The 25,334-nt window shown below is 47.7% G+C and overlaps 1 protein-coding gene across 1 annotated transcript in view; it reads right to left on the bottom strand.

Annotated features, from left to right (window-relative positions):
- The window catches only part of GPR39 (G protein-coupled receptor 39), a 165,816-nt gene extending 141,177 nt beyond the window's left edge, over positions 1–24,639 (bottom strand). The window contains exon 1 of the mRNA XM_044303856.1: positions 23,659–24,639. Within this exon, the coding sequence (XP_044159791.1) occupies positions 23,659–24,502 (844 nt within the window). The 5' untranslated portion in view covers positions 24,503–24,639. The remainder of the gene's footprint in view (positions 1–23,658) is intronic.
- Between the last annotated feature and the right edge of the window lie 695 nt (positions 24,640–25,334).

Here is a 25,334-nt window from a genome sequence, read left to right as displayed (position 1 = left end):
CTACTACTTCTTCTGGCCAGATACCTAGTGCTGCTATTATGAACGCTCAGGGTCTTCGTTTGAAATCATTCTGTATTCCTGACATTTGGCCTAATGTACCCAGTCACACAAAGTATGGAATGGTTTGCAAGTCTAATTCCTGGAACTTAAAGACAGGGAGGCACAATACAATGTCCTTCCCGTTCTACAAAAACTAAAGACACTGCTACTGACAGTTTACTTTGGGAATAATGCAGTCTTGTTTGTGGTTGCATGTCTGGGATGTTGTTGGTGTTTGTCCCTTCATGTGTGCAAGACGTCTCCCTTGTGCGTGTTACCTCCTAAAGGGGGTCCCATTGGTTTCCCGGAGGGGTGAACCTAAACACATTAGCAGCCTTGCCTGGAACCACCTTGCTTCAGTGTCCGCATGGGGGTCCAGGTTGTTGTTGTGTGGTTATTCCATCTTAGCTGCGACAGGTAAGTGTTTGATGTTCCGTTGTTACATTGTGTACTTACCTGCCGTGCAGTTCCTGTATTGTCTTTCTCACTGTCTACTACTGGGCCGTTGGAGACGCCTTTCATCCGTGGTGATGGATGAACAGGAGGTCTCTGCCCTGTCACGATGTTGAGGGCGATGCAGGGATTCCTAGACTTCTAGGTTCGTGGGTATGAGCCCCCTTACCATTGAAGGGGGCTCATACAGCCAGTAGACTAGGGCTATTTTAGGGAAGCTTTAGGAGGTGACCAGCTCCCTTTTCCCTGCCTATGGTGGCAGTGGCCCCAGGGTGGCAGCTTTGGAACGGAGGCCCAGCAGTGTAATCGTTACACTACTTAAACCCTACTGATGACATATCCTCTGGATATAGCAAGGATCACCAGACACAGGATCCAGAGACAGACAGAAGATTCAGATGTATATTACATAAACAGCCGTTGCGATCCAACCAAAGCTGTACAAGGAGATAATGTATTGTTTTGGACCTAAAGTAGGGGTGGGCGACATAGACGATATGCAATATAAATATATAAATTTGGCCAACAATAGAGATTTCATTTATATTGTCATATCGCGGTAGAACATGGCATGCACCGCTCTCGGTGCGCACCATGTGATCCTGAGTCGGCACAGTGGAGTCCCTCCCTCCCCACTGTGTGCGGCTGCTGCTGACCACTAATGAGAACAGAGTAGGAGGGGAAGGGGAGGGACTGGGGCCACTGCGCCACCAATGAGAACAGAGAGGAGGAGGAGGGGAGAAGCTGTGGCCACTGCGCCACCAATGAGAACAGAGAGGAGGAGGGGGAGGGACTGTGGCCACTGCGCCACCAATGAATATAGTTAATATGCCTGAATACAAACGTAGCCTGCATGTGCCGGCCATATCCGATACCCGGCCTCTATTACTGCACGCTGTGATCCACCGCAATTAACCCCACAGGTCCTGAGGGGTTATTTGCAGCAGATCACGGCGTGCACCAATAGAGGCCGGGTATCGAATATGGCCGGCACATGCATGCTACGTTTGTATTCAGGCATATTAATTATATTCATCGGTGGTGCAGTGGCCACAGCCCTTCCCTTCTACTCCCCCTCTTCTAAGTATTATATTAATTGTGGCGCCCCCCTCCATACGATTAAGTCATTGGTGGCAGTGGCCCCAGGGTGGCAGCTTTTGAACGGAGCCCCAGCAGTGTAATTGTGGGGCTCCGATCAGTTACCATGGCAGCTAGGACGCTACTGAAGCCCTGGCTGCCAAGGTCGGCTCCCTGCTGCTGTGTGCACTATGCACAGGGCAGCAGGGAGAGTGTGAAGTCCTATTCACCATAATAGATCTCTATCAGACTCTACTGAAGCCCTGGCTGCCATGGTTGGCTCCCTGCTGCTGTGTGTACAGAGGCCAGGACAGCAGGGAGAGTGTGAGGTCCTATTCACCCCGACAGATCTCTATCAGACACTACTGAAGCCCTGGCTGCCATGGTCAGCTTCCTGCTGCTGTGTGTACTATGCACTGGACAGCAGGGAGAGTGTGAGGTCCTATTTACCCTGATAGAGCTCTATCCGACTCTACTGAAGCTCTGGCTGCCATGGTAACCTCCCTGCTGCTGTGTGTACTATGCACAGGACAGCAGGGAGAGTGTTAAGTCCTATTCACCCTAATAGATCTCTATCAGACTCTACTGAAGCACTGGCTGCCATGGTAAGCTCCCTACTGCTGTGTGTACAGAACCCAGGACAGCAGGTAGAGTGTGAGGTCCTATTCACCCTGATAGATCTCTATCAGACACTACTGAAGCCATGGCTGCCATGGTCAGCTCCCTGCTGCTGTGTGCACTATGCACAGGACAGCAGGGAGAGTGTGAGGTCCTATTCACCCTGATAGATCTCTATCAGACTCTACTGAAGCCCTGGCTGCCATGGTAACCTCCCTGCTGCTGTGTGTACAGGGCCGAGGACAGCAGGGAGAGTGTGAGGTCCTATTCACCCTGATAGACCTCTATCAGACTCTACTGAAGCCCTGGCTGCCATGGTCGGCTCCCTGCTGCTGTGTGTACAGAGCCCAGGACAGCAGGGAGATGTGTGAGATCCTATTCACCCTGATAGATCTCTATCAGACACTACTGAAGCCCTGGCTGCCCTGGTCAGCTCCCTGCTGCTGTGTGTACAGAGCCCAGGACAGCAGGGAGAGTGTGAGGTCCTATTCACCCTGATAGATCTCTATCAGACGCTACTGAAGCCCTGGATGCCATGGTCAGCTCCCTGCTGCTGTGTGTACTATGCACAGGACAGCAGGGAGAGTGTGAGGTCCTATTCACCCTGATAGATCTCTATCAGACTCTACTGAAGCCCTGGATGCCATGGTAACCTCCCTGCTGCTGTGTGTACTATGCACAGGACAGCAGGGAGAGTGTGAGGTCCTATTCACCCTGATAGATCTCTATCAGACTCTACTGAAGCCCTGGCTGCCATGGTCAGCTCCCTGCTGCTGTGTGCACTATGCACAGGACAGCAGGGAGAGTGTGAGGTCCTATTCACCCTGATAGATCTCTATCAGACTCTACTGAAGCCCTGGCTGCCATGGTCAGCTCCCTGCTGCTGTGTGTACAGAGCCCAGGACAGCAGGGAGAGTGTGAGGTCCTATTCACCCTGATAGATCTCTATCAGACACTACTGAAGCCCTGGCTGCCATGGTCAGCTCCCTGCTGCTGTGTGTACTATGCACAGGACAGCAGGGAGAGTGTGAGCTCCTATTCACCCTGATAGATCTCTATCAGACACTACTGAAGCCCTGGCTGCCATGGTCAGCTCCCTGCTGCTGTGTGTACAGAGCCCAGGACAGCAGGGAGAGTGTGAGGTTCTATTCACCCTGATAGATCTCTATCAGACACTACTGAAGCCCTGGCTGCCATGGTCAGCTCCCTGCTGCTGTGTGTACTATGCACAGGACAGCAGGGAGAGTGTGAGGTCCTATTCACCCTGATAGAGCTCTATCAGACACTACTGAAGCCCTGGCTGCCATGGTCAGCTCCCTGCTGCTGTGTGTACTATGCACAGGACAGCAGGGAGAGTGTGAGGTCCTATTCACCCTGATAGATCTCTATCAGACACTACTGAAGCCCTGGCTGCCATGGTAACCTCCCTGCTGCTGTGTGTACTATGCACAGGGCAGCAGGGAGAGTGTGAGGTCCTATTCACCCTGATTGATCTCTATCAGACTCTACTGAAGCCCTGGCTGCCATGGTAACCTCCCTGCTGCTGTGTGCACTATGCACAGGGCAGCAGGGAGAGTGTGAGGTCCTATTCACCCTGATAGATCTCTATCAGACTCTACTGAAGCCCTGGCTGCCATGGTCAGCTCCCTGCTGCTGTGTGTACTATGCACAGGACAGCAGGGAGAGTGTAAAAGTCCTATTCACTCTTATAGAGCTCTGTTAGGGTGAATAGGACAAGGGCTAGCCCCTAAGGAGGCTAATAGTTATTAAATAAAAAAGTTTACCCCCCCCCCCCCCCGAAATATAGAATATATCGCACATGCTTAAAATGATATCTCAATATAGATTTTAGGCCATATCGCCCACCCCTAACTTAAAGCTAGAGAGGAAGATGAGCTCTCGGCTTGAGACCTGACTCTGCAAGACACCAGACGTGAGGAAGTTATTTTGCAAGCCAAGGAAATATGCGAAGCGTCAATGGACTGTCTTGGACCAGAGTGGATGAGGAGCAGAGCGAGAGGTGCTTCATGTATGGAATGTAAAGAACAAATCTAATCCCTTGAGTAGGAGCCTAAATAATCATAAGGCACGTACTGGTCAGAAGGCCAGAAAAATTCCCACTAGGGATCCTCTCAAATTTCTATTTAAAACTTAACTTTTATTAAATATATTATATAAATACAAAAAATGTGCCCACTGTTTGTGAATTAAAATCAGCGGGCTTTTTGTTACACGGGACAATATTTGAGGCCTTAGATGCCCCCCTTGTGGTAGACCCTTTTGCCGGGCTTTAAAGTTCTTGCCCACTATACCATGCAGGCTGTTTGGTAGGTCACAGCAGCGCAATATTCCACTACTATCGAAGAAAATCAGAGGTCGCTGGCGGCTTCAGTCTGCTCTTTATGTATTGAGCGGAGGGATGAGTTATCCCAGTGCAGCAACAAGCTGTGGCCACAATGCAATATTCTGAGGATATCGAATAGTTATATATAACCCCAAGATCGAGAAGTCTGAGGGTCCGTATCCTGCGATGCTCTATGTATAAATGTTGAGTGACTGTGGCGACTGTGTATATTAAGGGCACACATTTTCCCCGCCTGTGTAACACCCTGGAGTGGTGTTACCATTCCTACACCCTGCTACTATCTCTAATGGGCTAAACTAAAACTTAAGTATTTCTGTCCAGGTCCTCTACATTGTGCAATGATAATATTTCTAAGCAACTGTTTATTACATGTAATGTGCTGGGTGCACCAGCAGGTGGCAGTGCAAATGGCAGAGCTATAGTTAGAGATAATGAAGCTCTGCATTCCATCTCCCTCTTTGGGCAGAAGTGGGCCTGTCATGCTTCCTGCCAGAAGGGTGAGGCAGAAGTTTTCCAGTTAGTTGGAGTTAGTCTAGTTCTAGACAGGAGAGGAGTGTGAGCAGGGGCATGCTCAGGGGTGCCGACACCAGCCAGAGCACCCTAAGCTCTGCTGGCCATGAAGAAGGATGTCTGGAAGCCATCGGGGCCAGAGGAAGTGTTCGGCCACAATTAGAAAAATCAGCAATAGTTCTTCGGCCACCATAAATCAGCAAGAGGAAGAGTTCTTTGGCTGAAGATTCTTAAGCAGAATTTAGGGCAGCATAAAGAGGTAAAGCAAAGTATTAAGCAAGCCTGTCAGTACAGCAGAGAGAGCAAGCAGAGTTATTGAGCAAGCCTGCCAGTTTATGCCAACGCCTGCAGGGACCAAGATAGAACATGAAGATAGTTTTTGACGAACGTTTATTCAAGTAAAGCGAATGTTCAACTACATACAAGGTCTGGAATCAATCTTTCTTTCCAATCCCTCAATTACCACCCCCTTTCTATTGCTTGAGAGCCAAAGCTTGTGATCCAGCAGCATCCAGGTAGGAGCTCCATAACACATAAGAAGACACTTAGGCCACACTACACCACTTGGCATTCTTACTACACCTGGGACGCAGCGCACGTTGCACCTGGGATAATTGTAGTTTGTAGATATATAGTCAGATAGTAGGTTAGATGATGTATAATCTGCCACTGCTGGAATGCCCATGTAAACCAATGTACATGCAGCCACAGGACTCAGCCGGCGGTACAGTGTATCTCCATACTAGCGGATAGTATCGTCTGCACCCGTTATAAGCCCTCGCCGTCCCTGCCTACAGCCACTCACCCTATTGAAATTAACTGCCTAGGTTCAAGTCGATTTGGCTCACTTTCTGAGAAGACCACTATAAGTCAGCTGTTCTTAAAATCAGACACACACCCCTCCCGACATGATTCTCCACGATTGTGGCTTTGTCAGGGGAATGGGGTTATGGCGCATGGACACCAGTATCACCTCATTTAAAGACTATAATAGTCCACCACTTGTCTGCCATCTGACAAGTACGGAATGTACCGCCACCTCAGTCTGTTAAGAAGTGAGCTGCTGCTCCAGCTCCATAGTGTCCCGAGGCGAGTGCTGTAGAATGTGCAAAGAAACATGTTGTGACGTGTCCCGAGGCGAGTGCTGTAGAATGTGCAAAGAAACATGTTGTGAAGTGTCCCGAGACGAGTGCAGTAGAATGTGCTAAGAAACATGTTGTGAAGTGTCCCGAGGTGAGTGCTGTAGAATGTGCTAACAAACATGTTGTGAAGTGTCCTGAGGCGAGTGCTGTAGAATGTGCTAAGAAACATGTTGTGAAGTGTCCCGAGGCGAGTGCTGTAGAATGTGCTAACAAACATGTTGTGAAGTGTCCCGAGACGAGTGCAGTAGAATGTGCTAAGAAACATGTTGTGAAGTGTCCCAAGGCAAGTGCTGTAGAATGTGCTAAGAAACATGTTGTGACGTGTCCCGAGGTGAGTGCTGTAGAATGTGCTAAGAAACATGTTGTGAAGCGTCCCGAGGCGAGTGCTGTAGAATGTGCTAAGAAACATGTTGTGAAGTGTCCTGAGGCGAGTGCTGTAGAATGTGCTAAGAAACATGTTGTGACGTGTCCCGAGGCGAGTGCTGTAGAATGTGCTAAGAAACATGTTGTGAAGTGTCCCAAGGCAAGTGCTGTAGAATGTGCTAAGAAACATGTTGTGACGTGTCCCGAGGTGAGTGCTGTAGAATGTGCTAAGAAACATGTTGTGAAGCGTCCCGAGGCGAGTGCTGTAGAATGTGCTAAGAAACATGTTGTGAAGTGTCCTGAGGCGAGTGCTGTAGAATGTGCTAACAAACATGTTGTGAAGTGTCCCGAGACGAGTGCAGTAGAATGTGCTAACAAACATGTTGTGAAGTGTCCCGAGGCGAGTGCTGTAGAATGTGCTAAGAAACATCTTGTGACGTGTCCTGAGGCGAGTGCTGTAGAATGTGCTAAGAAACATGTTGTGAAGTGTCCTGAGGCGAGTGCTGTAGAATGTGCTAAGAAACATGTTGTGAAGTGTCCTGAGGTGAGTGCTGTAGAATGTGCTAAGAAACATGTTGTGAAGTGTCCTGAGGACTGTCTTAGAAGCCACCTGAATGGGCCCGTGAACCGACCTGCTCACAGAGGAACTGCTGGGGGTCTGTCTGAAAGACATATTGAGATTCTTGGTGCTTTATGATGATTTTTCCAGACAGTGAGCTGCCCCAGGAAATCACTGAGCCATGGACTATACAGATAATAGACAATTATAAAAATTGACTAAAGCAAGTGGATCGATATGGACTACAAGTGAGATGGCCAGGGCCTGTGTAGGCCACATGGCCTGCTCAATTATTGGAAGGGGAGAGAGATTGTGATGGGGCCTCATATCCAGCTCATTTCTCCTCATGATGTGCTGTTATGTTGGTGACTATCTGTGATTCCCCCCTGTGTCCGACCCATCTTCATTGTCACCCTGTATTGCTGTTGCAGCGTCCCACTCAGGACACTTGGGAACTGAAAAATTAATGTAAAACTGCATTACGGTGTTGCATGTCATTCTGCATTACATCACCTGTTGTATCCTTCATAGACTGGTTAGGTGCATTTTATACATCCCACCACTAGATGGGGATAGCACTTAGTCCATATACAGACGTGGACAAAATTGTTGGTACCCTTTGGTCAATGAAAGAAAAAGTCACAATGGTCACAGAAATAACTTTAATCTGACAAAAGTAATAATAAATTAAAATTCTATAAATGTTAACCAATGAAAGTCAGACATTGTTTTTCAACCATGCTTCAACAGAATTATGTAAAAAAATAAACTCATGAAACAGGCATGGACAAAAATGATGGTACCCCTAGAAAACACAGAACATAATGTGACCAAAGGGACATGTTAATTCAAGGTGTGTCCACTAATTAGCATCACAGGTGTCTACAACCTTGTAATCAGCCATTGGGCCTATATATATGGCTCCAGGTAATCACTGTGTTGTTTGGTGATATGGTGTGTACCACACTCGACATGGACCAGAGGAAGCAAAGGAAAGAGCTGTCTCAAGAGATCAGAAAGAAAATTATAGACAAGCATGTTAAAGGTAAAGGCTATAAGACCATCTCCAAGCAACTAGATGTTCCTGTGAGTACAGTTGCACATATTATTCATAAGTTTAAGATCCATGGGACTGTAGCCAACCTCCCTGGACGTGGCCGCAGGAGGAAAATTGATGACAAATCTAAGAGACGGATAATCCGAATGGTAACAAAAGAGCCTAGAAAGACTTCTAAAGAGATTCAAGGTGAACTTCATGCTCAAGGAACATCAGTGTCAGATCGCACCATCCGTCGTTGTTTGAGCCAAAGTGGACTACATGGGAGACGACCAAGGAGGACACCATTGTTGAAAACGAATCATAAAAAAGCAAGACTGGAATATGCCAAACTACATGTTGACAAGCCACAAAGCTTCTGGGAGAATGTCCTGTGGACAGATGAGACAAAAATCGAAGTTTTTGCCAAGGCACATCAGCTGTATGTTCACAGACGAAAAAATGAAGCATATCAAGAAAAGAACACTGTCCCTACTGTGAAACATGGAGGAGGCTCTGTTATGTTCTGGGGCTGCTTTGCTGCGTCTGGCACAGGGTGTCTTGAATCTGTGCAGGGTACAATGAAATCTCAAGACTATCAAGGAATTCTAGAGAGAAATGTACTAGCCAGTGTCAGAAAGCTTGGTCTCAGTCGCAGGTCATGGGTCTTGCAACAGGACAATGACCCAAAACACACCGCTAAAAACACCCAAGAATGGCTAAGAGGAAAAAATTGGACTATTCTAAAGTGGCCTTCTATGAGCCCTGACCTCAATCCTATTGAGCATCTTTGGAAGGAGCTGAAACATGCAGTCTGGAAAAGGCACCCTTCAAACCGGACACAACTGGAGCAGTTTGCTCATGAGGAGTGGGCCAAAATACCTGCTGAGAGGTGCAGATGTCTCATTGACAGTTACAGGAAGCGTTTGATTGCAGTGATTGCCTCAAAAGGTTGCGCAACAAAATATTAAGTTAGGGGTACCATCATTTTTGTCCATGCCTGTTTCATGAGTTTATTTTTTTACATAATTCTGTTGAAGCATGGTTGAAAAACAATGTCTGACTTTCATTGGTTAACATTTATAGAATTTTAATTTATTATTACTTTTGTCAGATTAAAGTTATTTCTGTGACCATTGTGACTTTTTCTTTCATTGACCAAAGGGTACCAACAATTTTGTCCACGTCTGTAAATACTTAGGTTAGACTTAGTGTGGTGGGGGGGGGGGGTGTTGAGAGGAGTAGAGTGAGTTGTTAAGCTGAGGCTACACACCACAGAGTAGTGGGTGAAGTCAGATGCAGCAATGAGGTAGAGCCGAGGTATGAGGGGCAGGAGAGCGTTTTCCTCCTGTGATCCTCTTAGTTCCTACATCCTACAACCAGAGGATAGTGTTGCATCCCTGGAAGAAATCCAAGCTAAAAGAGAGACATCGGTGATAACAACCACTACCTAAGGCTTAAAGGGCACCTTGGTGGAGGACAATCTAGCTACAGGCAGCCTCACCAAATTACTCTGGTTCAAAAGGGACCTTGAAACAAAGTCAAAATCCAGCCAAACCTATTAACAGTGGATCAACAGAACTCCTCTAAAGAACAATAGACTGTATTCTGTCTGGATGTATATGCCGCAACTGGAACCAACATCAGTAAAAGTTGTGAGTTGTATCCTACCACTGTCCACTTCATTCTTCAATATTACTACAACTAGTTGTACCACCATTAACGGTACTGGCGTCACGACAAATAACACCAAGGGACCCAGCCGTCACAAGCACCCTAAACACCACTGCCATCAAGGGCACCTCAACCTCCATCTAGGCTGGTGCTTCCCTACCACAGAGTGTGCCCCGGAGGATTTCGTGCTGTCCACCTCATCACTGTGCTGCTGGCCTAGGGAGGCTTTCTGCTGGCCCAGGGAGGCTTTCTGCTGACCGTGAGTAAACCGATGAACTGTATTATTATTGGCCCCTCATCGGCCCACCGTGCACCTCACGTGTAGCCCCTGCGGTTCTGGCATGCCACACTGTCATCTCTTACAAACATTCAGGGGTACGGGGATGAGAGGTGTTGCTGTCCTGTTGGGGTTCTCACGGAAAAAACATTTTTTACACTGTCTGGAGACAGATCCTCTTGGAATGTGGTGGGGGAGGCAGGACAGCATGGACCCTTCAGGAGATGCTGGATGGTTGGGGGCTGGTCGTTGTTCACACCCCTGCCTACCTATGGGCTAAGGGGAATGATGAGAATACAAAGTGAAGAAGTTGGGTGTGGTAGTTGCCATGTGTACTGGAAGGGTCTGTGATATTCCTATTATATTAGATTATAAATGAGAGTTGAGCTCCATCTGGATCCTCAAGCTGCTGTAGGAAGGACCCTAAAATGGACACCCCATGACAGTGACTGTACACTGTCCCTAAGATCAATTTCTGTCAATCACTGTAAGACCCATCGGCCCTCATGCACAGCCCAGCACAGAATGAGGTTCTGCTCGCTCTGCTAGGGCACCTCCCTGCCTGATCTCATCCAGACTTTTGGCCTGGGAGCCAATCAGGGCAAGCCCTCCCCCACTCTCTCTCAGGGTCATATGTGAGCACCCTTCTTCCCGCCAACATGTGCACTAAAATGGCGCTGAGCATAGTTTCACTGGATTCGTCTAAAGCAAAACTGAAAAGCTTTACAAATTTTTGGGAAGTTCATAACAAACTAATTCACTCATCTCTAAAGGAATCCTCTAGCCAGGATGGAGAAGCAATTGACCTCTGCATACGCCTCCTGATCTAGAAGTCTGCTTTTGTAGGGGCCATTTCTCAGGCTTCAACTGGACTGTATTTGGATGGTCAGGTGAGACTCCCCATGAATTCCTGACACATCCACCTGGTGCAGACTTCTCCACATTGCCTCCTGCATTGGCATGGAACTGCTGTCCATGTGAAGTGTGTGAAATGGACAAGAGCCGTCAGATAAAACCCTCTAAAGTTTTATCATCATCAGGTCATTATCTTGGCATTGATTGGCTGCGAAGAGATGGAGTGTGCACCTCTTCCTAAGGGGCTTTCATTTGCTGAAATGATGCATTCGATCTGGGTATAGTTTTTGGCATTGCACAGCTTCAGTCTTCTCTATGGCTTACAATAGTGGGAAGGACAATGACTGCTGCTCTCCATTGGCTTCCAGTGTGTTGTCTCAGTAAAGGCTTCAGGGATGAGTTTCTCTCTGGCTCTAAGGGTTTCTCTCATCATTCACACAGGTGGTATTAGGTGAATTATATGATGGAGCCAACATACTCCTCAGAGCAATAATAAAGTGTGGAGAAGTAACAAGAACATTTAATTGCTAAAGGAAAGCGGCGAGCAGACACAGGCCAGCGGCCAGCAGACACAGGCCAGCGGACACAGGCCAGCGGCCAGCGGACACAGGCCAGCGGCCAGCGGACACAGGCCAGCGGCCAGCGGACACAGGCCAGCGGACACAGGCCAGCGGCCAGCGGACACAGGCCAGCGGCCAGCGGACAGAGGCCAGCGGACACAGGCCAGCGGCCAGCGGACACAGGCCAGCGGACACAGGCCAGCGGCCAGCGGACACAGGCCAGCGGCCAGCGGACACAGGCCAGCGGACACAGGCCAGCGGCCAGCGGACACAGGCCAGCCGCCAGCAGACACAGGCCAGCCGCCAGCAGACACAGGCCAGCCGCCAGCAGACACAGGCCAGCCGCCAGCAGACACAGGCCAGCGGCCAGCAGACACAGGCCAGCGGCCAGCAGACATAGGCCAGCCGCCAGCAGACATAGGCCAGCCGCCAGCAGACACAGGCCAGCCGCCAGCAGACACAGGCCAGCCGCCAGCAGACACAGGCCAGCCGCCAGCGGACACAGGCCAGCCGCCAGCAGACACAGGCCAGCCGCCAGCAGACACAGGCCAGCGGCCAGCAGACACAGGCCAGCGGCCAGCAGACACAGGCCAGCGGCCAGCAGACATAGGCCAGCCGCCAGCAGACACAGGCCAGCCGCCAGCAGACACAGGCCAGCCGCCAGCAGACACAGGCCAGCCGCCAGCAGACACAGGCCAGCGGCCAGCAGACACAGGCCAGCGGCCAGCAGACACAGGCCAGCGGCCAGCCGACACAGGCCAGCGGCCAGCAGACACAGGCCAGCGGCCAGCAGACACAGGCCAGCGGCCAGCAGACACAGGCCAGCGGCCAGCAGACATAGGCCAGCGGCCAGCAGACACATTAGATACAGGAGATCATTAGATACAAGCGATCAGAATTTTGTGCCACGGTTGCCATCCACAAGACCTGGAGATTATAATAATTCAGAATCATACCACACACAGATTATGTACAGTCTGAGATACATGAAACTCTTATGAAGGCTATATCACTAGTGACAACTCTGGCAACAATGTATCGCTCCCAGGAACAAAGCATCACTCACGGTGAAATCCATCAGGGCCACCTTTCCCCCAAAATCTGCTATTTGGGGGAGAGGGGGGTTAGGACGCAATAATACCGATGAAATACTGGACAGAGTTTTGTCTAAGGCTACTTTCACACTCGCGTTTCGTGCGGCTCCACCATGGACGGATCCGTTCAGATAATAACCAAAACCATAAAAAGGGCAGTAGTACAATGGAACTTTTAATGTTATACCTTAAAATTCAAAAGGCCCACAATTCTATTCATAGACACCACCCCTCACGGGGCCAATACCAAAAACATATCCCTACTATAAGAGAGTGGTTATGCCTGAAAAGGATAACCCAGCATTCATAAATACAGGGCCTTGCTTGAGTCTCACCCCCAATCATGGGGATTCTGCTGTATTCCACAATCCGTGGCTCACCGATTTCTCACCGTCTGGTCTGTGTATGTGTAATGTTGCAGAAATCGCAGGAGGGGAGAGCCCGACCACTGATAGTTTACAGAGTGCTAGGAAACCGAAATACTAGTGCTCAGATAAATAGATATACGTGTCCCTATGCGTTTCATCAATTTATATAGGCCCAGATTCATCGGGGACACGGGGCTAGTGCTGCCTACAAAACAAAAACAAAGGAAAATATATATTTGTTTATTAACCTATATGTACACTTAAAATTAGGGGCAATCGCCCATCATCACCATTCAGGGCATCCAATAGACCACTCACTTACATCTATATGGGCGATGTAGCCGTCCTGGAGAATGTGTGCTCGCACCTCCGATATGTTACCCCTTACAGGATGAGGGTACTGTCACATGGGATAAAGGCCATTAGCGGTACATGGCGTCCCATATTGTGTGTGGCATCATAGCAACCGTGATTCACGGCGCACGTCCTTTTAAAATGAAGCTACCGCCTCCCGATGTGTGATGACGTCATCACACACCGCCCGTGTGTCGCCGCGTCATTGCACACATGGGGAGCGTCATGTGGGTCCGCCGGTCACACCCAAAGGGCGGGGACAATGGCTGACAGGTCCTGAAAGTTACCCCCAGTGCCCAGGTCCTTTACGGTCAGTACAACACTGATAATAGAAGATAACATGAGGGGACGCGATGCCGTACTGGAGTATATCACGCATAGTGATGGACGATCATCTGCCGGGACGGTTCGCAAACGCAATCAAATGTTCGCAAACTGCAAGTTTGCGGCGGGTCCCATTCATTTAATGGCAGGCGAACCTGAAAAACCTTCAGCTGATATTTGCAGCCACCAAATAATTACTAGAAGCGCACAGATCGTCCCACAACACGGACAGCGACACCAGATGGATTGTTCGTATTTGCGATCTCCATTCATTATTTTTTTCAATGCAAAATATTGGCAATATAATTTTTGCGTACGCGCATGAGCAAATGCACTATAGAGAAAGTATATTGGTATATAACACCCCGCTTCAATCAGTTTTTTTGGGGGGTGACTGGTATATCACACCAGTAGAAATGATTTGCCCCAGTAACGCTTGTCCCTCTATATACCTGCAGTATCGCAGCAGAACCGCACACGACTGCCGCACAATACGAATGCGCTATAATATACCGTCTAACATGGAAAGTATATTATAACATTGTACAAGGAAGGCAATCCATTAGAATGTACATGAAGATAAAACGTAACCTTTAGGCCTCATGCACACGACAGTATTTTTTCACGGTCCGCAAAACGGGGTTCCGTTGTTCCGTGATCCGTTTCCCTGTGTCTTCCTTGATTTTTGGAGGATCACCAGACATGAAGGAAAGTGAAAAAAAATCTAAGTCAAGTTTGCCTTGCAAATGATAGGAAAAAAAACGGACACGGATCACAGACGCGGATGACAATCTTGTGTGCATCTGTATTTTTTCACGGACCCGTTTACTTAAATGGGTCCGCGAACCGTTGTCCGTGAAAAAAATAGGACAGGTCCTATTTTTTTCACGGACTGGAAACACGGATCACGGACGCGGATGAAAAACGGTGCATTTTCCGAATTTTCCACTGACCCATTGAAAGTCAATGGGTCTGCAGAAAATCACGGAAAACGGAACAACGGACACGGGACACAACAACGGTCGTGTGCATGAGGCCTTAATAATGTTACTATGAGGGTCCATTCACACATCCGTAAGTGTTGTGCGGATCCACAAAACACTGACACCGGCGATGTGCATTCCGCAATCTGCAGACCGCACATCGCCCGCACTATAATAGAAAATGCCTAATCTTGTCTGCAATTGCGGACAAGAATAGGACATGTTCTATTTTTTTGTGGAAACGGAAGCACGGATGCGGAAGTCCGGATCCGCAAATGTGGTAGCGGACAGCACATTGAAAATGAATGGGGCTGCACCCGTTCCGCAAAACTGCGGAACGGATGCGGACCCATTTTGCAGACGTGTGAATGGAAAAGATATCCCTCAAAATGAAAATAAATTACATTTTTAAAGTTAAGCAAAAAGCCTAGATGTGGTCGGCAATAACAAGTGCTCGGCGGCACTAAATCAGGTGCTCGGCGGCACTAAATCAGGTGCTCGGCGGCACCAAATCAGAACCCATACGTCCTACCACAATCCGGGGGCTCCGGTGCACATCCATGAATCCCGGGGGAAAGCAAACACCATCCATCCCTGGGCTAGATGATGATGCTGGTATTGACGGACAGGGTGGGCAAAGAACTGTCCCTGATATTGCCCCACAGGGGGGGCTATTCTGGCCCTGATAGCCTAACCACAGACCACCCGCCCCGATAAGAGCGACCCTGTCCAGAACCTGACCCTAGTAAGCCCCTAGCCCCCTGACTTCCAGGTGATCACTACATAAATCTATGTGTTTTTGACTCATTATAAAAGTATATTACGCCCCTCAGTAAGTCACATCTATCGATAGCGCACCTATACCAGTCCTTACAAGGACTTTGTGGCCCTATTAGCCAGCGTTTGGTGTCTCTAACAGCCTGTCCCTGACTGGCAAAAGACTGAATGTAAAATGGCGGCCAGATCGGGTTCTGTGATAGGGTGGGGGTATGTCCATGTGCTGAAACGTCTCAATTGGCTGTCCTGTCCCACCTGATGGATGTGTCACTGCGAAACGACCGCCGGGCAAACTGCAAGGCCATCTCTAATCACACATACCTACAGCAATTGCCCAATTAAAGGAATCCTTAATGGGATCCTGTCCAAATGGACACAACATGAATACCAATGGACATTTCGGCCTGATTTTCACCACGGTCATACACAAGAGCACAAGACTAAATTGAGGGAAGTGTGGGGGGATTTAGATAAAGCAGCCAAAATTCAATTGCTCATTGAGGCCACAGGGACAAGACGTATCAAGCTCGAAAAGCCACCAGCATTCTCTTTGCAAGATACGTCTATGCCAATCACCCCCACGTAATGGTTTGTGAACTCGTTCTATCCCGGTAAATGTAAGCACCATTGTACGTCTATTACAGTATTAACGTGTCTGGCCACCCACTCAGATAATACAACCGTCTGCCTCTGTTCAGAACGGATCCGTTTGTATTACCTGTAAGATGGATCCTTCTTTAACATCATTGAAAGTCAATGGAGGACGGATCCGTTTTCTATTGTGTCAGATTGCGTCAGTGAAAACAGATCCGCCCCCATTGACTTACTGTGTGCCAGGACGGATCCGTTTTCTATTGTGTCAGATTGCGTCAGTGAAAACAGATCCGCCCCCATTGACTTACTGTGTGCCAGGACGGATCCGTTTTCTATTGTGTCAGATTGCGTCAGTGAAAACAGATCCGCCCCCATTGACTTACTGTGTGCCAGGACGGATCCGTTTTCTATTGTGTCAGATTGCGTCAGTGAAAACAGATCCGCCCCCATTGACTTACTGTGTGCCAGGACGGATCCGTTTTGTTCAATTTTATCAGGACACCAAAACGCTGCAGGCGGCATCCAGAGCGGAACTGATGCATTCTGAGCGGATCCTTATCCATTCAGTATCCATTAGGGCAAAAACTGATCCATTTGGACAGCTGAGCCCTGAACGGATCTCGGAAACGGAAAGCCAAAACGTGAGTGTGAAAGTAGACTTATGTGTACGTAACGTTAAGAAGAAAATCCTTCTTCCATTTGCCTCAAAGCTACTTGAGCAGCATGTCCATTCTGAACTGTCCTCTCGCCTCTCCTCCTGCTCCCTCTTTGACCGCATACAATCTGGCTTCCGACCCCACCACTCGACGGAGACTGCCCTCACCAAAGTCACCAATGACCTACTAACCGCCAAAGCCAAGAAAAAATACTGTGTCCTCCTTCTCCTTGACCTGTCCTCTGCCTTCTCCATTACTCTGTCCTCCTTTTCCTTGACCTGTCCTCTGCCTTCTCCATTACTCTGTCCTCCTTCTCCTTGACCTGTCCTCTGCCTTCTCCATTACTCTGTCCTCCTTCTCCTTGACCTGTCCTCTGCCTTCTCCATTACTCTGTCCTCCTTCTCCTTGACCTGTCCTCTGCCTTTGACACTGTCGAGCACTCCCTTATGTTACAAACAATCTCATCTCTTGGCATCACGGACCTGGCCCTCTCCTGGATCACATGATACCTCAAAGAATGGACATTTAGCGTCTCCCACTCCCGCACCACCTCCTCGTCTCATTCCCTCTCTGTTGGTGTCCCGCAAGGCTCTGTCCTAGGACCCCTGCTCTTCTCTATTTACACTTTTGGCCTGGGACAGCTCATAGAGTCCCATGGCTTTCAGTATCACTCTTATGCTGATGACACACAAATCTACCTCTCTGGTCCAGACATCACCACAATCCCACAATGTCTATCTTCTATATCCTCCTTCTCCTCTCGCTTTCTAAAACTTAACATGGATAAAACAGAATTCATCATCTTTCCACCATCTTGCTCAACCCTCCCAACAGACCTATCTATGACGATTAAAGGCTGCACACTATCCCCGGTCAACCAAGTCCGCTGCCTGTGAAAATGCTTGTAGATGCCCTCATTAACTCCCGCCTAGACTACTGCAACACTCTCCTCTGTGGCCTCCCATCTAGCACTCTCGCACCCCTCCAATCTATCCTCAACTCGACTAATCCACCTCTCACGCTATTATTCCTCTGCCTCTCCCCTCTGCCAATCCCTTCACTGGCTCCCCATTGCCCAGCGAATTCAGTTCAAAATACTAACAAATACATACAAGGCTGTCCACCACCTGTCCCCTCCCTACATCTCTGAGCTCCCGATACACCCCCACACGCACTCTCCGATCCTCACAGGACCTCCTTCTCTTCTCTCCTCTTATCGCCTCTTCCCACAATCTCCTCCAGGATTTCTCCCGTGCATCCCCCACACTCTGGAACTCGCTGCCCCAACATATCAGACTCTCACCGACAGTGGAATCCTTCAAAAGAAACCTGAAACCCACCTCTTCAGACAAGCCGACAACCAGTGACCCTGCTGCCTCTATACCGCCATGACCAGCCTCACCCGCACCAACTGTGTCCTTCTCCCATACCGTGTAGATTGTAAGCCTCGCGGGCAGGGCCCTCTCTCCTTCTGTACCAGTCTGTAACTCGTCTTGTTCATGCTTAGTGCAATTGTCTGTATTATGTATGTGCACCGCTTATCATATGTACAGCGCCAGGGAAGGAATGGTGCTATAACCCCTTAAGGACCCTGGGATTTTCCATTTTTGCATTTTCGTTTTTCACTCTCCGCCTTCCCATAGCCCTAACTTTTTTATTCTTCCATTCACATATGAGGGCTTTTGCAGGACAAGTACTTTCTAATGGCACCATTTACGGTTGCATACCATGTAGTAGGGAGCAGGAAAAAAATTCCAAATGGGGTAGAATTGGGAAAAAATGCAATTCTGATAAAGGTTTTTATTTTTACATTGTACACTATGCGGTAAAATTGACCTGTTATCTTCATTCTCCAGGTCAGTACGGTTCCAACGATACCACACTTGTATCATTTTGCGTTTTAATACTGAAATCTTTTTTTTAAACCTTTTGAGGAAAAAAAAATTTTGGGGGGGATAACCATATTCTGACCTCTATAAAACTTTTTTGTAGCCATGTGTGAGGGCTAATTTTTTGCAGGACGATCTGTTCTTTTCGATGATACGGATTTTAAGTGTGTGCGACTTTTTGATCACTTTTATTAAAAAAAAATGAAGTGACAAAAAATTGTAAATTGGCAGTTTTTATTTTTTTTCCCTGCTACGTCATTTGCCATATGCCATTAATACTGTTGTATTTTAATAGTATGGGCATTTTCACACGTGGCGATGCCCATGAGGTTTATTTTTTTTATTGGTTAAGTATTTTTATTTTAAGGAAATGGGGGCGATTTGAACTTTAAGTTTTTTATTTGTAAAACCTTTTTTCCCCCCTTTTTTTTCACCTTGGGTGACAATAACTGGCAATCATTGGACTCCCCATAGTATTCAGTGATGGTTAAATAGCCACCATTGAAGACATCATCTGCACTACACCAATACAAGGCTGCCCCCTAGTGGCCTGCATTCATATATACACCTGCTGGAGGCTTCGTTCAATTAGCGCAAGGTAACAGGTTCCCCAATCTCAGCCGGGGAACGCTGTTACCGGACCAGAAGCGTGCAACTTCCGGTTCCGGTCTGCGCAGATGCCGTGGTCACATTTGACCACGGCATCTGAAAGGTAAGATGTATGCGATCAGCCTTATGAGCTGATCGCATACATGTGCCGCGAGTCTCTGCTTTTTAAAATAGCAGAAACCCTGCGAGCGGGCGACATGTTTAGGGATCGGCAGCTACGTCATGGGTCCATAATAATAATAAAAAGCAACATAAAGGTCGTGAAACCAAAAGAGAAAACTGCTAATATCTGTTGCCCACCAACTTCTCAAATAACAGCCAGATGCCTGGATACCCATGACTAGAGGTGAGAGAAATCCTCTACCTCTGGCTATCCTCTGCACATTTATTATATGTACACAGTCATGACTAGAGGTGAGAGAAATCCTCTACCTCTGGCTATCCTCTGCACATTTATTATATGTACACAGTCATGACTAGAGGTGAGAGAAATCCTCTACCTCTGGCTATCCTCTGCACATTTATTATATGTACACAGTCATGACTAGAGGTGAGAGAAATCCTCTACCTCTGGCTATCCTCTGCACATTTATTATATGTACACAGTCATGACTAGAGGTGAGAGAAATCCTCTACCTCTGGCTATCCTCTGCGCATTTATTATATGTACACAGTCATGACTAGAGGTGAGAGAAATCCTCTACCTCTGGCTATCCTCTGCACATTTATTATATGTACACAGTCATGACTAGAGGTGAGAGAAATCCTCTACCTCTGGCTATCCTCTGCACATTTATTATATGTACACAGTCATGACTAGAGGTGAGAGAAATCCTCTACCTCTGGCTATCCTCTGCACATTTATTATATGTACACAGTCATGACTAGAGGTGAGAGAAATCCTCTACCTCTGGCTATCCTCTGCACATTTATTATATGTACACAGTCATGACTAGAGGTGAGAGAAATCCTCTACCTCTGGCTATCCTCTGCACATTTATTATATGTACACAGTCATGACTAGAGGTGAGAGAAATCCTCTACCTCTGGCTATCCTCTGCGCATTTATTATATGTACACAGTCATGACTAGAGGTGAGAGAAATCCTCTACCTCTGGCTATCCTCTGCGCATTTATTATATGTACACAGTCATGACTAGAGGTGAGAGAACCTGCCTTTTGTCAGGTCGAGTTTGGGTTTTAGGTGAATTACGTGATGAATGCCGTTATCACAGAATGCATCACGTAATTCAATGCCGCAAAATACAAGGGAACCCTCGAGCTGGCCAAACACCTATCATGTGGCGTGCCGGCATTGAATCACGTAATTCACTTAAAACCCAAACTCGACCTGACAAAAGGTAGGTTCTCTCACCTCTAGTCATGACTGTGTACATATAATAAATGTGCAGAGGATAGCCAGAGGTAGAGGATTTCTATCTCCTGCAGGATAGTCATGGCTGTGTATAAATAATATACTATTATGTGCAGGTATATGGAGGCTAGCCAGGTGTGGATGATTCATATCTCCTGCAGGATAGTCATGGCTGTGTATAAATAATAATAATAATATACTATTATGTGCAGGTATATGGAGGATAGCCAGGTGTGGAGGACTCGTATATCCTACAGGATAGTCATGGCTGTGTATAAATTATAATATACTATTATGTGCAGGTATATGGAGGATAGCCAGGTGTGGAGGACTCGTATATCCTACAGGATAGTCATGGCTGTGTATAAATTATAATATACTATTATGTGCAGGTATATGGAGGATAGCCAGGTGTGGAGGACTCGTATATCCTACAGGATAGTCATGGCTGTGTATAAATAATAATATACTATTATGTGCAGGTATATGGAGGATAGCCAGGTGTGGAGGATTCATATATCCTACAGGATAGTCATGGCTGTGTATAAATAATAATATACTATTATGTGCAGGTATATGGAGGATAGCCAGGTGTGGAGGACTCGTATATCCTACAGGATAGTCATGGCTGTGTATAAATTATAATATACTATTATGTGCAGGTATATGGAGGATAGCCAGGTGTGGAGGATTCATATATCCTACAGGATAGTCATGGCTGTGTATAAATAATAATATACTATTATGTGCAGGTATATGGAGGATAGCCAGGTGTGGAGGACTCGTATATCCTACAGGATAGTCATGGCTGTGTATAAATAATAATATACTATTATATGCAGGTATATGGAGGATAGCCAGGTGTGGAGGACTCATATATCCTACAGGATAGTCATGGCTGTGTATAAATAATATACTATTATGTGCAGGTATATGGAGGATAGCCAGGTGTGGAGAACTCATATATCCTACAGGATAGTCATGGCTGTGTATAAATAATATACTATTATGTGCAGGTATATGGAGGATAGCCAGGTGTGGAGAACTCATATCTCCTGCAGGATAGTCATGGCGGTGTATAAATAATAATATACTATTATGTGCAGGTATATGGAGGATAGCCAGGTGTGGAGGACTCTTATATCCTACAGGATAGTCATGGCTGTGTATAAATAATAATATACTATTATGTGCAGGTATATGGAGGATAGCCAGGTGTGGAGGATTCATATCTCCTGCAGGATAGTCATGGTTGTTGTAAGGGATCGCTCTCTCTCAGAGGTCGGCAGTCACAGACAGCTCAGACGGTGCTTTATTTGTCACACAGCTCATGACACTTCCAAGTTTGGCGTCACTCGGTACAATGAAGTCACAGCTTCACATCAACACAAAGCAATAAAAGCTTGCCGGCTAGGCGCTCACTATACAGAGGTCTCCCTAACTCACCTCTAGGTCAGTGTTCACACTGCGGTATTCGGCTTCAGTTAGACTGCCTCCTAGCTGTTACCAGTGCAATCCTCCAGTCTTCCTGGTGGAAGCAGCGAAATGCCTTGGGGGGGGTATGGTCCCACAGTCCTCCTGACTCTGACCATGCGTGTCGCATGTTTCTTCAGGCGTTGCTGGGTCCCCCCGCGGCCCCAAACTCAGGCTTCCTCACCTTGTGGCCGCCCAGCCCTCCTGGGGCCTGCCTCCTCCTCTCAGCCACTGAGGATTGCTGCATCCACAAGTGATTATCACACCTGACCTCAGGCCCGGTGATCGTGGGGAAAACCCAGAAAGTCATCCCATACATCTCTATCAGGTTCCTGCACCTTCTAAAGCATCATGCACATGACCGTTGTGTGTTTTGCGGTCTGCAAACTGCGGATCCACAAAACACGGATGGCGTCCGTGTGTGTTCCGCAATTTGCAGAACAGCACGGACAGCCATTGATATAACGGCCTATTCTTGTCTGACAAATAGACAAGAATAGGACAAGTTATATTTTTTTTGCGGACCACGGAACGGAGCAACGGATGCGGACAGCACACTGAGTGCTGTCCGCATCTTTTCCGGCCCCATTGAAGTGAATGGGTCCGCACCTGAGCCACAAAAACTGCGGATCGGATGCGGACCAAAACAACGGTCGTGTGTATGAGGCCTAAGATACACATCTCTTCCCTCTTCATATATGAGGCCTGTCACTGCCTCACACTGTGTATATATAATATTTATGTGCAGGTATATGGAGGATAGCCAGGCGTAGAGGATTTGTATCACCTGCAGGTATATGGAGGATAGCCTGGCGTAGAGGATTTGTATCTCCTGCAGGATAGTCATGACTGTGTATATATAATAATATACTATTATGTGCAGGTATATGGAGGATAGCCTGGCGTAGAGGATTTGTATCTCCTGCAGGATAGTCATGACTGTGTATATATAATAATATACTATTATGTGCAGGTATATGGAGGATAGCCAGGCGTAGAGGATTTGTATCTCCTGCAGGATAGTCATGACTGTGTATATATAATAATATACTATTATGTGCAGGTATATGGAGGATAGCCAGGTGTGAAGGACTCATATCTCTTACAGGATCGTCATGGCTGTGTATATATAATAATATACTATTATGTGCAGTTATATGGAGGATAGCCAGGTGTAGAAGACTTGTATCACCTGCAGGATAGCCATGGCTGTGTATATATATAATAATATACTATTACGTGCAGGGTCATGGAGGATAGCCAGGTGTGGAGGACTCGTATCTTCTACAGGATAGTCATGGCTGTGAATATATAATAATATACTATTATGCGCATGTATATGGAGGATAGCCAGGTATAGAGGACTTGTATCTCCTGCAGGATAGCCATAGCTGTGTATATATAATAATATACTATTATGCCTAGGTTTATTGAGGATAGCTGAGTGTAGAGGTCTTGTAAAATCTGCAGGCTAGTCATGGCCATGTATATATATATATAATGATATTTACTGTGCAGGTATATGTAGGATAGCCAGGAGTAGAGTTTTACTATAATTAGCCAGTTTTGTCTGAAATCCAGCGGACCAGTAAGTACCAGTATAAAAAACAAGCAAACGTTCCAATAGTTCTTACCTAAGAAGACTGTTGTCTGTTTGCGGGCAGATCTGGCTTCGGAGCAGTCACTTTTGGTCATTTCAGTGGTCACACTAGTGCCAGGCTGACCCTTCACAGTGATTGTTCCTTTCTTCGTCACCATCAAAATGACCATCATTCGCCGACACATAAAAGCCACAGAGACCAGCACAACTATGTAGACTGCAAAAGCGCTGAAGATGCTGGCCTGAAATGCAAGCCACTTAGAATGGAGGTTGGTGCACAGGGTAAAGTTTCCATTCATGTGAAATGATGTGGACGTGTTGCATTGTGAGTGCCGACCAGACATAGGGCTCAGAGGATATTCTGCCCCCATGGCAAAAATCAAGGGCAGTGCCACACACACAGAGGTCAGCCAAGCAAAGCAAATCATCAGCTTCACCATCCATGTGCCTGACACAGCCTTGAAGCGGAAGGGATGACAAATTGCCATGTATCGCTCAAAACTGAGAGTGGCCACATGGAAGATGGTGGCATAGCTGCAGGCCTCGAAAAGGAAGCAGTACACCTTACAGGTGATATTCCCATATGAGGAGGAAAAGGGAAACCAAATGACTGAGTATAACTCCACTGGCATCCCCAGCAGAATGACCAGCAGGTCGGAGCAGGCCAGGCTGATCATGTGGTCCGTCACTCCCTTCTGAAGGTAACCTTTGTCCCTCAGCAACTTGGTGGTCTGGATTGTTACACTGTTCCCCACAATGCCAGCCAGGAAAATAATCCCATAGATTACAGTCAAGGAGATTTTCACCACCAGCCGGACCTCAAAGTCAGGGATGTGGGAATGGTCAATGAGCTGTCCACAGGGATCCTCCTTAGCCATCTTCACTGCTTAAATACAGCACCTCAGTCATCAAGGAAGGTCAGTTGTACCCCCATAGTGGCAGGGCAGCATGGTGAGGGCCTGGAGACAGAACCGGCGACAGTGAGGGAGCTGCCTGTAAAGTCTGCTGTACACAGGGTGTCTCCACCAGTTGTCTGTGGTTACATATTAACCAGATTCCTAGGTGGGAATTACTAGATGTGATTGAAAAACTATGCCAAGAGAGGGAGGAGACCTCAAAGGGGAGAAGCTGTGTCCCAGGCCAGCTCCAGGAAATCAGCCAGGAGAGGGAGGTCATCTCCTCAGTGAGAAGCTCTGTCCAAAGCCAGCTCCAGGAAATCCACCAGGTGAGGGAGGAGACCTCAAAGGGGAGAAGCTGTGTCCCAGACCAGCTCCAGGAAATCAGCCAGGAGAGGGAGGTCACCTCCTCAGTGAGAAGCTCTGTCCAAAGCCAGCTCCAGGAAATCCACCAGGTGAGGGAGGAGACCTCAAAGGGGAGAAGCTGTGTCCCAGACCAGCTCCAGGAAATCAGCCAGGAGAGGGAGGTCACCTCCTCAGTGAGAAGCTCTGTCCAAAGCCAGCTCCAGGAAATCCGCCAGGTGAGGGAGGACACCTCAAAGGGGAGAAGCTGTGTCCCAGGCCAGCTCCAGGAAATCAGCCAGGTGAGAGAGGAGAAGCTCTGTCCCAGGCCAGCCCCAGGAAGTCAGAAAGGTGAAGGAGGAGGCCTCCACAAAGAGAAGCTTTGTCGCAGGCCAGCCCCTGGAAATCAGCAAAGGGAGGGTGGAGGCCTCCACAGTGAAAGCTGTGTTCCAAGCCCACCCCAGGAGGTCAG

The sequence above is a fragment of the Bufo gargarizans genome, chromosome 8 (genome assembly GCF_014858855.1).
Source record: "Bufo gargarizans isolate SCDJY-AF-19 chromosome 8, ASM1485885v1, whole genome shotgun sequence".
NCBI lineage: Eukaryota > Metazoa > Chordata > Amphibia > Anura > Bufonidae > Bufo > Bufo gargarizans.
Note: the sequence above shows the minus strand (reverse complement) of the source record. Positions and strands in the feature narration are given on the sequence as shown.